The sequence below is a fragment of the Hibiscus syriacus genome, unplaced genomic scaffold, assembly GCF_006381635.1.
Source record: "Hibiscus syriacus cultivar Baekdansim isolate YM2019G1 unplaced genomic scaffold, ASM638163v2 tig00109924_pilon, whole genome shotgun sequence".
In the NCBI taxonomy this organism is placed as follows: domain Eukaryota; kingdom Viridiplantae; phylum Streptophyta; class Magnoliopsida; order Malvales; family Malvaceae; genus Hibiscus; species Hibiscus syriacus.
This window is the reverse complement of record NW_024062530.1, coordinates 90,174-104,352: the sequence shown is the minus strand read 5'-3', so window position 1 is coordinate 104,352 and position 14,179 is coordinate 90,174. Positions and strand designations below refer to the sequence as shown.

The following is a 14,179-nucleotide window of genomic DNA, read 5'->3' as shown; positions in this document are numbered from 1 at the left end:
AACTATCGATCATTTTACAAGTCGTTAAACAGTCTTACTACAATCACAATCAAAGCTCTTTTCTTCTAACTTTCTTGCAGAATATGAAATAAAAAAAAGGAATTAGAAAAGAAACAAACTTGAAGCAAAAGCAACGAGAAAACAATTTAATAATTAGAATTTGATGTCACGAGTTGAGTTGTTGTTACCTTAGACAGGCCGTATACAGAAAAAAAAAAAAGAAGGCGAAGTTGCAGAGAAGGTGATGAGGCCCAGACTTAGAAACCACCAACAAACAAACAAACAAACAAAACGAATCGTTTTAGAAATCTGAGGGTTTTTTCTCTTTTCCCATGTGTTTTCCGGGAATATCTGGAGATTCTCCTTCGCTCTTTCTTTGAACCGCGTAGCGTATAAAAAGATGAGAGACTTTCTACGATGCTATACCAATATTTTTTTAGGGTAAATTCACCCACTAATCACTCATTTTAAATTTATATGCGGAGTTCTTTTGTCAACTTTTTTATTAGTCTTTTTACTATATCTCCCTAATCTATATTGTAGAATTCATTTTGAAGTCCAACGATTTTTATATAAATTATTTTAATATCTGATTGTTTGTATAAAATTTTAAAGAGTTAACTCACTTCCTCTTGACATTATTCAGTCGATCGATCGAGTTAACAATATATATATAATTGCAATTGTTTTTCTATCTTATTAAATAAAAAATACATCGAATTAGACAGACAAGGACAAACTTTTATCTCAAAATTTAAGACAATTTTAAACGAGTAAAACACTCTTTCAAGTTGGGACATATTGAGATTGTGTAAAATTTATTAATTTTCAAGTTGTATTTGAAACGGTTGAAAATCCGACCTAATTCGTATCTGTCTACATATACGGATGAAACTATTGTACGTGTGTTTCAGATTTTAAACAATTTTATTCCCCATTATGGAAAACTTAGAAACTGTTGTAATAGTTGAGATAGGATTAGGGATGGCAATGGGTCGGGTCGGGTTTTTGGATCATCCGACCCGACCCGAGAAGAAATGGTCCTCCACCCGTGACCCAACCCGATCCGAAGAAATTAAGGTTTCACCCGACCCGAAATAAAAAAAATATATTTTCATTCAATAAAAACAGCGACTTAATTGAAAAAAATTATATATAGAAGGGTATTATTGTAATTATCCCTAAATATATAGGGTGAAATTATATATATTTTTCGGATCGGGCCGGGTCAATTTTTTTCCACTCTGAACCCGACCCGAACAGTGCATTAAAAAAACCCGACCCGACCCATAATATTTTTTAAAAAATCCGACCTGATCGGGTCGGGTCGGGTTTGGGTTGAGTTGACATCCCTAGATAGGATTCATTTTCCTTTTTAGGGTTTGTCTTCTTTTATAAGAGTTATAATTTAAGAATCAATTTTATAAAATGAATATTTTGTTTGTTTAAGTTGAAAATAGATTTTAGTTATTATAATAATTTATCGAACCGATTAATCATTCAATCGGTTCAACGACTGCCATTTGCTGAGTCAAAGCCCATATGAATCTTTCTTGGGTTCTTCGCTTAATTCCTTTAGTTGGTCTTGGTCCAATCCTCGGCTTAACTTGAATACTTTATTTTAAAGTAATAAACCCAAAAAAATTAAGAATATAATTAAAAAAAATTAATGCTAAAATTTGATATTAAACTTAATCTTCGAGGTGTAAATTATATTTTTAATATTACTAGTCTAAAATATTAAATTTATTTATTGATTAATTTAGATCAAATATTAAAATAATTTTTAATTATATTGGTTTAGTTATTTTTATATAAAATGTCATTTATTATACATGGTATTGATTCATTTTAATTTTAATTTCTCTAACTATATTATCAATTAGAAAAAAATGACTTATTGTATAATTATTGTATGAAACTCATTAGTCAATTAAACTAGATTATGTATTGTGGGTGCTCTTTACGAAGATAATCCTTTCTACACAGTTTACTCTAATAAAACTTAGGAATTCACGTATCCATCAAATATAATACTAACGATTATACAAGTAAATAAGATTAGTACACATTCGTTAGGAATTAATATTTTCTCTTATTATAAAAAAATATCATAAACAGTATCCCATGTTAATCTAGACTCTTTGTTTAACAAAATTGGTCTTAATGTATTTCAAAGCTGAAAATCAATAAACAGAACCCGTTAACCTTAAGAAAGTAAAATGATTTAAAATGTATGAAACTGAAATAATGGAATGAAAGTGAAAATAGGAATGCCTCGTTGGTGGCGGGCATATCGGGCGTCACCTGACCCCACCACTGTAATAGATACAATGATTTAGACCCCACACCCACATTTCAACCACCACCGTTTTTTTAATTTTTACAAAGTACATTTCTCTTATCTCGTTGTTACTCCCGTTATGGGTGCCTTTACTAAACGGGAAAATCAATTACCAAAAGTAAAACCCCCACTGGCGGACTCAACCTTACTACTTCTATTCCATTTTAATATGTCTCTTGGAATCCGGCCGTTTTATTCCTAAAATGATCATTTACGTTTATTAAATTTTAAAACAGTTTGATGTTTAATGTTTTATTTTTATATATAACGTTTTTTATTTTAAAAAAATTATTAGTTGACTAGTCATTAACGTTTCCTTTTAACATGCATATCTACATAGATTAAAATACTGCATGATATGTTTATTTAATCAAATGATTTTTTGTCCTAAAATGAAATGTTGTAGTTAAATTGTTTCAAATAAAAGAATAAGAGTCAAAGTGATCATTTTATCAAACATTAGAGACTAATTTTATTATTATATCTTTTTCAAATAGTATGAAGTGACTCGAATATAGTATATGCATGTAATTTGATTTACATATTGATAATGCACATACATTCTATAAATATAATTTATTGAGTTAGAATTATTTAAGGAAAATAACATTTTATTTCACCAATGAGAAATATAATCATAAAATAATGTCACATCAACATTCACAAAAATACTTTGTTAACAACACCATTGATTTTTCAATGTTATATAATTAAAATAAAATCAAAACATAACATTAACTATGCTTTTGAAAAATAAGCAAATAATTGTGTAACCATGAGTGGTGACCAAATAAATAATTTACCCTTACAATTTCTTACTTCCAGCCAATCACTAGTAATAAAAATATAATTTTGACGAATTAGATATACAATATGATCCTCGTACTTGTATTTATGATACTTAATTTAAATTGATAAATTACATATTAATAATTATATAACAAATATAAAAGAAGCACATGTGCGGTAGCAATTAACATAGAGAAATGCTACGTACTCCAAGTCCAAATATCTCATTAAATTTATTCATTTTAGTTTTAAAATTATATTATTTAAAAATACAATTAAAAATTAATAAATAATACATTTATATATCATTTTTTATTGTTATTTACACATATTAAAAAATTATTAAATCTATCAATATTTAAAAAATATATATTAATTCAATTATTTTTTATAATTAATTTATTTTTTAAATAATATATCTGACCAATATGGGATAAAAGTTATGGAAGTATAAAAATAAACTTAGGAGTAGAGAGAAAGGTGAGGGTCTCCTCCGCATGCCGCCGCATATGAGTCAAGTCTTCTCCCCTGAACGTCCCATCACCGAACCCTATTATTTTCACTTTCTTTTTTAGGAAACTAAATGCATTATTATTTTTGTTCTCTAATATCGTTGCCCTACCCCTTGTTTTTTCTACTACATTTCTGTTTTCTTTTCCATTCTTGGATTACTCTCCACCCTCTCAATAATTTTATTTTTTTCTCATATAAAGAATAAAATTATGTAGGTTTATGGATTCATTTTGTTCTAGTAATAAATTTAAATTAATAAATTTACTTTTTATTTTTTAATTATATTATTTTTATTTTTAATTTTATTTAATCATATTATTTTTTATGTTTGGATCGATGTTAATTGATATAATGTTGATATATCATTAATGATATTGATGTTATAATTTACTATGTTGATATGGTGATCCACGAGATCGATGTGACAATTTACTTGTAAGTGACGGTATGATAGATAAGATGGATTAACTTTTTTAATTAAATTCAAGAGTATATTTGATTTTTTAATCGAATTTAAAGAAATAATTATTTTTAATAAAAACTTTAAGAATTTATTTTTTTTAAATAAAACTTTAAAAGCTATTAAAATATTTATAACAATTATAAAATATAAAATGCTATAAAAATAAATAAAAATTTTAAAATTTGTAAAAATCATAAATTATAAAATAAATAATTATAAATATGAAAAATCAAATTTAGATATAGCTGAATTGGACAAAGGTTGAAGACTTATATCATTAAACACTTAAAATTTAACTTTTATTTTATATTTTAATTTATTTTTATTAAATTTTAATAAATATGAATTTTAATTTAAATATATTTGATTGTACAATATAACAACCTATTTATTAGTATAATAATTGTATTATATTTTCATATTCACTGATTAATTATGATGGCAGTGAGATGAATAATTTAGAATTGCAATTATAAATTTATTTATTTATAAAAAGCCAAACCACGTGTTTCCCACGTGATTCTGATTTAGTCTGCTATTGCACATTATAAGTGGCTCCCTCGTCATTTTAAGTACAATTCATGCCCAAACTATCCTCCTCCCTTATATTTAATTTTAGCCCACACTTGATTTTCCTCCATTTAATATCTCACTTCCATTTCTTCCTTTTTGTTTTCTCGAGAAAAACACAGTCCCACATTTCGTGATCATCAACGGTGTTTCGAGGAAGGAAATATCGAAAAAAACATGACGTCAGGGACGAGAATGCCGACGTGGAAGGAACGGGAGAACAACAAGCGGAGAGAAAGGAGGCGACGAGCCATCGCCGCCAAGATCTTCACCGGTCTACGAATGTTCGGTAACTACAAGCTCCCCAAGCACTGCGACAACAACGAGGTCTTGAAAGCTCTATGCAACGAAGCTGGTTGGACCGTCGAAGAAGACGGCACCACTTACAGAAAGGTAAAAATTATTTCAGTTTTTTTTTTTCGTGTATGGAAATTTGCCTTATGAGTCGAAGTTTAAATTAAATTTATCATTTTTCGAGGGACCAAAAAATGCAAATTTACCATTTAACCAAGGGTGGTTTCCTGCCGGTCCCGGAGAAGCCTCCCCTGTATATGCGCATGTTAGTAGAAAGGTAGAGAATAGTGATAAATAACGCCCTGCGTAAGCAAGTAGTGTTTTAGAACAGTGATGGTGTCGTTTAAGAAAAAGGGAAAGCAAAACACAAAACACGAAGGTTGTCAAAGATTCGATTTTTCTGTTTTATGTTTTTACTGTGTTCGGCTTCGGTGAGACTGGCAAAAGGACGAAGAAGATTTGTCCGGGCAGCTTTTAAACTAGAACTTGCTTGTCAGTAAGACGATAATGCCCTTCCTCGATCACCCAAAAAAAAGTATTGGTTTGCTCTTTGCTGTGTGTGCTGTAGCTCTTCAGGCAAGGGTAATCCCGTTATTTAAACGACACTGTTCATCACCTAGATTGAAGCTTTGCAGTGCAGTTTTGCTTTAACGTAAAGTTAATAATGATAAGGAAAAAAGAAGCCTATTTCAGGTTTCACTCTGCTTTTTCTTCTCAAAGATAAGGTCACTTTGGTCATTTCAGTTTATTTTGAACATTTCCCTTGATTTTTGGCTTTGCAAATTTACTTTTTTAATCAGTTTTAATGGGGAAAATGGAGAAAGAAGAGATATCTTTGGATTCCTCTTTTATGATGAGATTGAAAAAAAAAAAAGCTTTAAAGGAAGTAAAAGCATGTGGGGATAGGGCTTTGATTAATCAAAACTTAGAAGAAAACATGTTAGTGGAGTTAGCGTGTTTACATAGTGCATCATGTTTATGTAACGCCATTGTCTTTGTCTCTTTGACATTAGTTTTCTCTTTAAATCAAAGCTTTTTGTCTGGTTGTAATGACTACGACGCACCATCATGTTTGCCTTTTGTTTTTGGTCTAGAGACAAAGATGTCGAATGCAATGTTTTCGATAGGAGGTATAGGGTTGCCCAAGGTTTGAATCCCGAACTAGATGAAGATTGATGATTTGATAACAACATGAGTTCTTTGCTACTGAATTAGTTAATAGTTACTTTATTATCCATGATCAATGGGGATGAGGAAGTATAGAGAAATGAGTGTTTTGTCATTGTTGCTTCAACATGTTGATCTGTTTCAGTAATTTTGTGTTTCTGTAGGGATGTAAACCGGTGGATCGAATGGACATAATGGGAGGTTCTGCATCGGCTAGTCCGTGCTCGTCATATCACCCGAGCCCTGGTTCATCTTCCTTCCCAAGTCCGGCCTCATCCCATTACACTGCCAATGCCAATGGCAATGCTGATGCCAATTCCCTAATACCCTGGCTCAAGAACCTTTCTTCTGGCTCATCTTCAGCTTCGTCCAAGCTTGCTCACCATCTTTTTTTTGCGGGTGGTTCCATAAGTGCACCCGTCACTCCACCATTGAGCTCTCCAACTTCCCAAACCCCTCGAACTAGAAACGACTGGGATGAAATCAATGCTGGCTCGGGTTGGGCGGGGCAGCGCTTTTCTTACCTCCCTGCATCCACTCCACCAAGTCCCAGCCGTCAGGTTTTTCCTGATTCAGGATGGCTTTCTGGACTTGAAAGCGGGCCAACATCGCCTATGTTTAGCCTTGTCTCCCGAAACCCGTTTGGATTTAAAGAAGAGGCCCTATCAGGCAGAGGTTCACGAATGTGGACTCCCGGGCAGAGTGGCACTTGCTCACCGGCGATTCCTGCAGGTGTTGATCAATCATCAAATATTCCAATGTCTGATGCCATTGCTGCTGAGTTTGCCTTTGGCAGTAACATAACAGGGTTAGTGAAGCCTTGGGAAGGAGAAAAGATCCACGAGGAATGTGTAGCCGATGATCTCGAACTTACACTCGGAAATTCGAAAACCAGGTAACACATGAAAGCATTTTGCATAATTCTTCAAATTCCGCTCCTGTTATCTAGTAACATGTTCCCCTGCTGCAGATAGAGCTTCATGGAAGAGAATGAGCATCAAGCAGCAATTGCGGAAAGAGAGCGAAACCATTCCCCTCCGTGATCCGGAGTTGAATTCCAGTCGACAATCGAGTTAGTACAGTGACTTGAAGCCTCTACATGCAATCTCTACCCCATTATTAATTTATAATTAGCTCATTCCTCTGAATTTGCCTCTTTAAGTTGCAGTTCATTAGTCTATTTTTTTTTATCTTTCTTCTTTCTAAGCAGAATTTTTAGCAGCAGAATCCGACAATGGCACTGGCTGTTCTGTATGATTGTGGTTTTTGATTGAAGAATTGGCTTTGAATGTCTGATATGTTCTTAGTTGCTTCTGATGTTCTTAAAATGATACAAATGAATGCTTATGATTTGGCCTTTTCTTTTTACCCAAGGTGTTTGAATAGAGCCAAATCAACGATGATGATTAGCAAGGCAAAGCAATCATTTTCTTTATCCCTTTGACTGGGAAAGAGCCAGTTATGTAAGAAGAAAAAAGGGTGAAAAGAACAGTATAAATAATGGGTTTTGATTTGATGATTACAAGCTCAAATACTTGCATGTTTACACTCTAAGCATGATAATTTAGTCCTATGGGGTCAATCAAACCGATCATATGATGATGTTCGAGAAAACAACAAAACAAATGGTGCGTTGACATGGTCCATGGAAACCCCTCGTTTGATGTCGAGTGGAATGGTGAGACACAGGGAGAAAAGGTCTGGTAGTGGTAATGAAATTATGGTGCTGCCTTGTGAATTATTGTTCTGCAGCCGCACAGAATAATCAAGATTTCCCTCTTTTTAAAACTTTTTTGCTAAGGCCAAGGATAGATGAGGAGCACTTGGATGGATCCCTCACGTTAAGCTAGTTTTCCCTTTAGTTGGATTTCCGACCTCGATGGATGCAGCATTCAAAAGAATATCTTGGCCAGGACCACAAATGAAAGTACATATCTTTCTTCGTTTTTTTCTTTATGATTTTGAATGTTGTTGAACAATATGGACAGTAAGTTTACACAGGCAAAGAATGATGGTATGGAATCGTAAATCATTTATGTACATAAGATTCACGTTCAGTTGGATTTGGACCTTCAGGCATGTTAAGTTGCCAATTTCATACTATACAATACTACCTATATATATCTTATTTTTCAAACTTTGTTTGAACTTGAAGCCAAAGTCTTTTTTGCTTTAACTTCACAGATTTGTGCTTTGAAAGATTGAAAGTGGTTATGGATCAAAACTTGATACACTAAATTATCTGAAAACAAAAAACTTTGAGAACATAGCAATGAAGAAGTGGAATTTGATATAAAATACACTGTAAACTTTTCGTTCTTTCTAACATGAACAAATTCTATTGTTCAAAACATAAAATCCGAAAAGAGAAAATTTCAAATATTGAAAGAACAGAGCGAATCGTCATAGTTCCAACTGCACAAACTCGAAATCATCAGCGCCGCCACCGCCAACGGTGCCTCCACCGTTGTAATACTGCATGACCGCTACTCTCATGTCCTCAAACCGTTCACTCCACTCAAAGAACAAAAACAATTTCTCCAGCTCGCTATCTTCACTATCACCTACAAAACGGCCGTATAGGGACAGCATTCTCCGGTTGCAGAGAGTAAGCATTCGGGTTATCGTCGACGATGACGACTCTCTCCAAATTTCTCCCCATTTCCGACAAGTCCTTGACGAACTTCTCGTTCACTTCCTTGCACGAATCCCGATAAAGCCGGTGCGATACAAACCGGCCCTCGGGGTCGAGCTTATCGAGAACCTGGGAAGCGAACTGCCTCAGCCCCGCCGTGAAAACCACCACCTCGTGATTCTTGCTAATTTCTTCCAAGAAAAAATCGACCCCTGGCCGTTTCAACACGTAAAACTTCATGATTTGGCCGTCCATGCTCGGCTTCACTATGAAATCGTACGTTTTGGGAGGTGGATCGGTGCTGGAATGCACTAAGGTCTCATCCAGGTCAAGAAAGATAGTCTTTTTCGTCGTGGAAATCAACGGCGGAAGCAAGCACCGGTCGAATGCGAGAGCCTTGGGAACGATGAAATTACTTTCGAATTCATCCAACTCTTCTTCTTGGTGAAGGATCTTGTAGCCTTTCCGGCAGTGCTTGCCTGCGGCGGAAGGTGTTGTCACTATGTGGGATAACTTGGAGAAAAGCCTAAAGACCCGGCGGCGGCAAGTCTTGATGGACTTGTTGAGGGAGGAGATGACTGAGAACGAAGCATTATTCTTCGTCGGAGAAGTCTTTCTCCGGTGGTGGCGCTTGATGGAACGCGGCGGAGATCGCTTCTTGATGATCTTGGAAACCATTTCGGGGCTGTGAATTATGAAAGGGCGATGGAGAATTAACATTTCTTCGGTGAGATTTTAAAAATGGAAGCAAAAGTGGAGGTTTTTTCTTCGGTTCGGATCATAACGGGAATCAGTAAAGGCTCCGTTATGCTTTCAAATTTTTGGATCGGTGTAACGGTCTTGGAATCGAGAGGTTCGGAGTGGGAGAGCTTGGTTAGAAACTAGTGTACACCGTAAGGCATAGAGCTATAAACGAGACAGATCGCGAGTTACTCGATCGACTGGATTAAAGCTCGATAAATATTCAGATTGAATGGACACGACTCGGACTCGAGCTCGACTCGAGTTCTTAACGAGCCGAAACGAGTTACTTAATATTAAACTCGAAAAGCTCGTGAGCAGCTCGAAAATATAATATATTAAGATTTTATTTTTTTAAATAAATTATTAATAATATTAACATTTATATATTATTTTTTAAAATACATTAAAATTTTCATATATTTAAGGTTTATGTTCGAGTTTGATGCTTTAATTGAGTTAAGTTTAAGATTTTTTTTTCATGTCGAGCTGCTCACGAGCTTCAGTTCAGGATTTCGAATTCTAGTCGAGCTTGAAAATTTTAACCTCACGAGTTTTTGAGTCGAGTCAAGCTTCATTTCATAAATTTCGAGTCGAGTCGAGCTCAACAATACTCGAACTCAACTCGACTCGTTTATACCCCTAGTAAGGGGTTATTAATGAGTGTTGATAATTTAAAAAGAAATTTGTTTGTGAACAGATTATAGTATTATTTTTCGTGAAAGAAAAAAAAAAGTGTGAAAATCTAAAAATATGACATATAATTATGAAATTAAAATTAACATAAAGTGTTTATATTTGATTATAAAAATTTAAAAAGATTTACGGTAGAATCATTGAATTTTTAATTTACTTTCATTATAATTATTATCGTTAATTTTCATTGAGAAATAATAATGTGACACTTTAAAGAAACTTCTTTGCTCAAAATACTAAGTTTCTCAAACTATTTTACAAATGTCATCTCCTTTTCCCCGGACCATCATTATTTGATGTTCTTTCGACATCGTCGTTTTTAAACACAACACCGATCATATTTAAAAATTTCATTATATTTTTATGATCGTTAAATTATTCATCATCATCGTTTCATCTTTATTTTTTTCCAAACTTCCTATCATGAAACAATTTTATTTGCGATTTTTATTGATATGATTTTATATTATATTTAATTGACATCATTAATATTTGACAACAAACATAATTAATATTATAATAAAATATAAATAATCTGATTCCACTTAAATTCAATGAAAAACATAAATTGTTCTACAATTGGTGATAATTAGAGCATGCATATAAAATGCATTTACTTTAATCTTTCTAACATTTTTTTAATAGTATCGAATGATTCTAATGTAATATATGTTCATAATTTTTCTTAATCGTTGATAACGCACACATATCCTGTAGACGTAACTGCTCGAACCTATAACCTCAAAAAAATAACAACAATCCCTTTCATCACTTTAATTCAATCAATGAATTCAATCTTTCAACCGTTTATCTTTATTTATTTTTTTTTGACCAATTGAGGTTAGTATATCCCTCATTGAATTGGACATATGAGGTCAAGAGCATTAAATATAGCATAGAAAATGAAATGTGGGAGTCCCACTACCACTGTATCTTCCTTGGATTTCCATGGTGGGGACTTGCTGCCCTTTTAGCTTCTCCATTTTTATGCCATCTTTTTGGTCTTCTCTTTGTTATGAGAAATATGCAAATTCCTTTCACATTTATATTCTTTTATAACTGTATACTAGATCATGAGTAGGAATGTATATGAGTTGGATTTAAAAGTCAGCAATAAATAATTATAATAATAAGCATGATTAGAGCATAATTACACACGATTAAAGCACAATGTAGACACCATTAATTTAAGTCCATCACGCAATTCATGAGATCATTTTGATCATGAAATTCAACGCCACCACAACCTTTCCTTTCCTTCACCATTAATATCGCCATCATGGAAGACCGCCATCTACATACAATATCACGTGTCTTCTTCATTTAGGAATAATTCAGGACAATTCTTCAAGCAACAAATTCTTTTCCACTTTTCGTATTTAGTTTTTGGAATTACACCTATCAATTTAATCACAAATGAAGTGAAGATGTACTCGATATTTAATTTTAATTTATTTTTTTAAGATTCTTACACTGTTTTAAAATTTAAAATTTAAAAGTTCACTTTTATACTTTAATTTTATACTTAAAAAACTAGAAACGTATTAAAAAATTCCATTGTTGAACCCATTAAGTGATTTTAATAATTAAAGGGATTGTTGTCACCCTAAACATCTCGAGTTTGAATAATTGTGTCTGTGGGATCAGTGCCGTGGTTGGGGCAGAGCGAGATGGGCGACCGCGCAGGCCCCCCAAAAAAATAGGGGCCCCAAAAAAGTATATCTATAGTGGCATTTTTCTAATAGACGCCACTATAGATGGATTTATTACGGCGTTTTTCAAAGAAACGCCACTGTTGTTGCGACTTTTATTGAAAAAATGCTATTATAGATGGACCTATTGCGGCGTTTGTCAAACAAACGCCACTATTGTTGCCTTAAAATCGAATATATCTAGAAAATAGTGGCTCATTTTAAGAATTTTTACAAGACCCCCGACAACCTAGCCACGACCCTGTGTGGGATGTATGTGAGTTGCCAATAACTAAAAAAGATTTTGAATAAATATTATATTCTAATTAACTTATATTAATAAAAAAACTCATTGTTCAATTAACTATATAGAGGTTGAAAAGTATATGTTGTGCCTATCGAAAATTCCATGTTGACTATATATATAAAATATAGGGTTTCATTGTTGTGTTGGTTTTGAAGAGATTGACGATCTACCATGGGAATGAAAGGAACAAATATTTTTAAAAATATAATAAAGGTGTGAAACCCTAACCCTTGATTACTTGTTAGCCATTATTAGGCTGTGATTACGCAAATTGCATCGAGTCCCACGCAACATCCCCTCTTTCTTGGGACGGATTATTATCTCATACATTATTAGACAAAAATAAAAAAAATAAAAAATTTAAGGACAGGTTTAATTGTTGTCACGGGTTCTATTTAAATGTTAATACTTAGAGTTTAAAGTTTTTAAACATCTATTAATATTATTATTCAAATTTTACTTGTACGTTTTTAATTATAACATTGAGTACTCGCTAATGCGTTAATAAATTTATGACACGGTATTGTTGTAGAAGTTAAAAAACTACTCACTCAGTTATATTAGATATTTTTCTTACATATAGACTTTTTTTAATTAATTTTTTTTAATTTTAAATCATTATTATTTGAAATTTATTATTATAAAAATATAAAAAAATATTTTACAACTTCAAATCAAATAGTTTATAATATATATTTTATACAATTTAATTATTTAAAATAATAATGATTAAAATTTAAAATTTTTGACTTTTAAAAGTCGAGACATATTTAGTGGGACAGATTGAGTATTATTTTTTTTATTTTATCTTATCATCTTCTTCGTCAAAATCGGGTTTACCGTCCATTTTTAGTTGTCACCGAAAATTGTCATTCTCTAACTTTTTTGTGGCCACACTAAATATCGATGTACTCGATTCAATGTTTTCTACAATTCTATCGATTTAGATTTTCTCAAAATTTATTTAAATTTTATGAATTTAAATACACAAAAGTCTATCATTTTTTGGGGTTTAAGTTGTTTGTTCGAAAATTCAAACAACAAGAAATATTATTTCAAGAAGAAAGACAACATACCTCGAAACTAGTTTTATTGGAAAACTATGGAAGGAGTTGAAGTATTAGTACACTGAACTTTGAGAAGGGTTTTCGTTAGTTTTGAGACAATTTCGAGAAAAAAAACAAATCATGAGAAGAAAGAAAAAAAGAAATATTAATGTTTTGATATTATCAAAAATGATGATCAATGACAAACGATAATTGACCGCAACATCTAACAATTTCAACGTCTAAAATTAAAGTATTTTAAAGTTTAATGATAAAATTAATACATAAATTAAAATTAACGAGAAAAAAAGGACCATATCATCACGGAGTTAATGGGTTAACACTTAACAATCCAATGCTATATCTCTTAAGGCAAAAGAAAAGGAAACCTTTAACAATATAATTCATTCAATTTAAAATTTAATAATAAAATCGATATAAATCCTGGAGTTTAATTATATTTAGAATAGTCTACTCTAAATAATTATATATATATTCTATGTTGACTAGACCTAATTTATATTTTTTTATTTAAAAGTAATATCTGTTCTAAGTACTCTCAACAATGAACGTTCAATTATCCTTGCATCACTGGTGCTCTAGCACGGGACATCTAAGAACAATAACGATCCTTTACTCACTTAGATAAGTTAGTTGGTGCATCTAATTTATATTTTTAGATATATACACACACATTAAGACACATGAGACAAACATATGATAAAATCCATTATCCTCTAAAGATAAACATCAAAATAATCCTATATTTGGACATAAATGGCGCCTTTAATTACATAAAACTTTTCCCAAAATTGGATCAAACCCTAAAATTTACCAAGTTAAATGGGAACCATTACCATCTAGCGGTTGGCATTCATGACTTTCTGTATAACCGGTGAGTAGTTGAACTTGGAATATGAATT

At 32.3% G+C, this 14,179-nt stretch overlaps 1 protein-coding gene and 1 pseudogene across 2 annotated transcripts; one reads left to right on the top strand and one right to left on the bottom strand.

Moving 5' to 3' along the window:
• Positions 1-4,744: 4,744 nt before the first annotated feature.
• Positions 4,745-7,417, top strand: LOC120210445 (BES1/BZR1 homolog protein 4-like). 2 transcript variants are annotated; one of them, XM_039209161.1, is made up of 3 exons: positions 4,749-5,072; positions 6,305-7,035; positions 7,111-7,417. In XM_039209161.1, the coding sequence occupies exons 1-3, from the start codon at positions 4,857-4,859 to the stop codon at positions 7,112-7,114; spliced, it is 951 nt and encodes a 316-aa protein (XP_039065092.1). In that variant the 5' UTR covers positions 4,749-4,856; the 3' UTR covers positions 7,115-7,417. The 2 variants fall into 2 exon arrangements, with proteins under 2 accessions (XP_039065093.1, XP_039065092.1); XM_039209162.1 differs by lacking the exon at positions 7,111-7,417 and having other exon boundaries at positions 4,745-5,072; positions 6,305-7,039.
• A 1,113-nt stretch (positions 7,418-8,530) lies between these two features.
• LOC120210427 lies at positions 8,531-9,656 on the bottom strand (annotated as a pseudogene).
• Between the last annotated feature and the right edge of the window lie 4,523 nt (positions 9,657-14,179).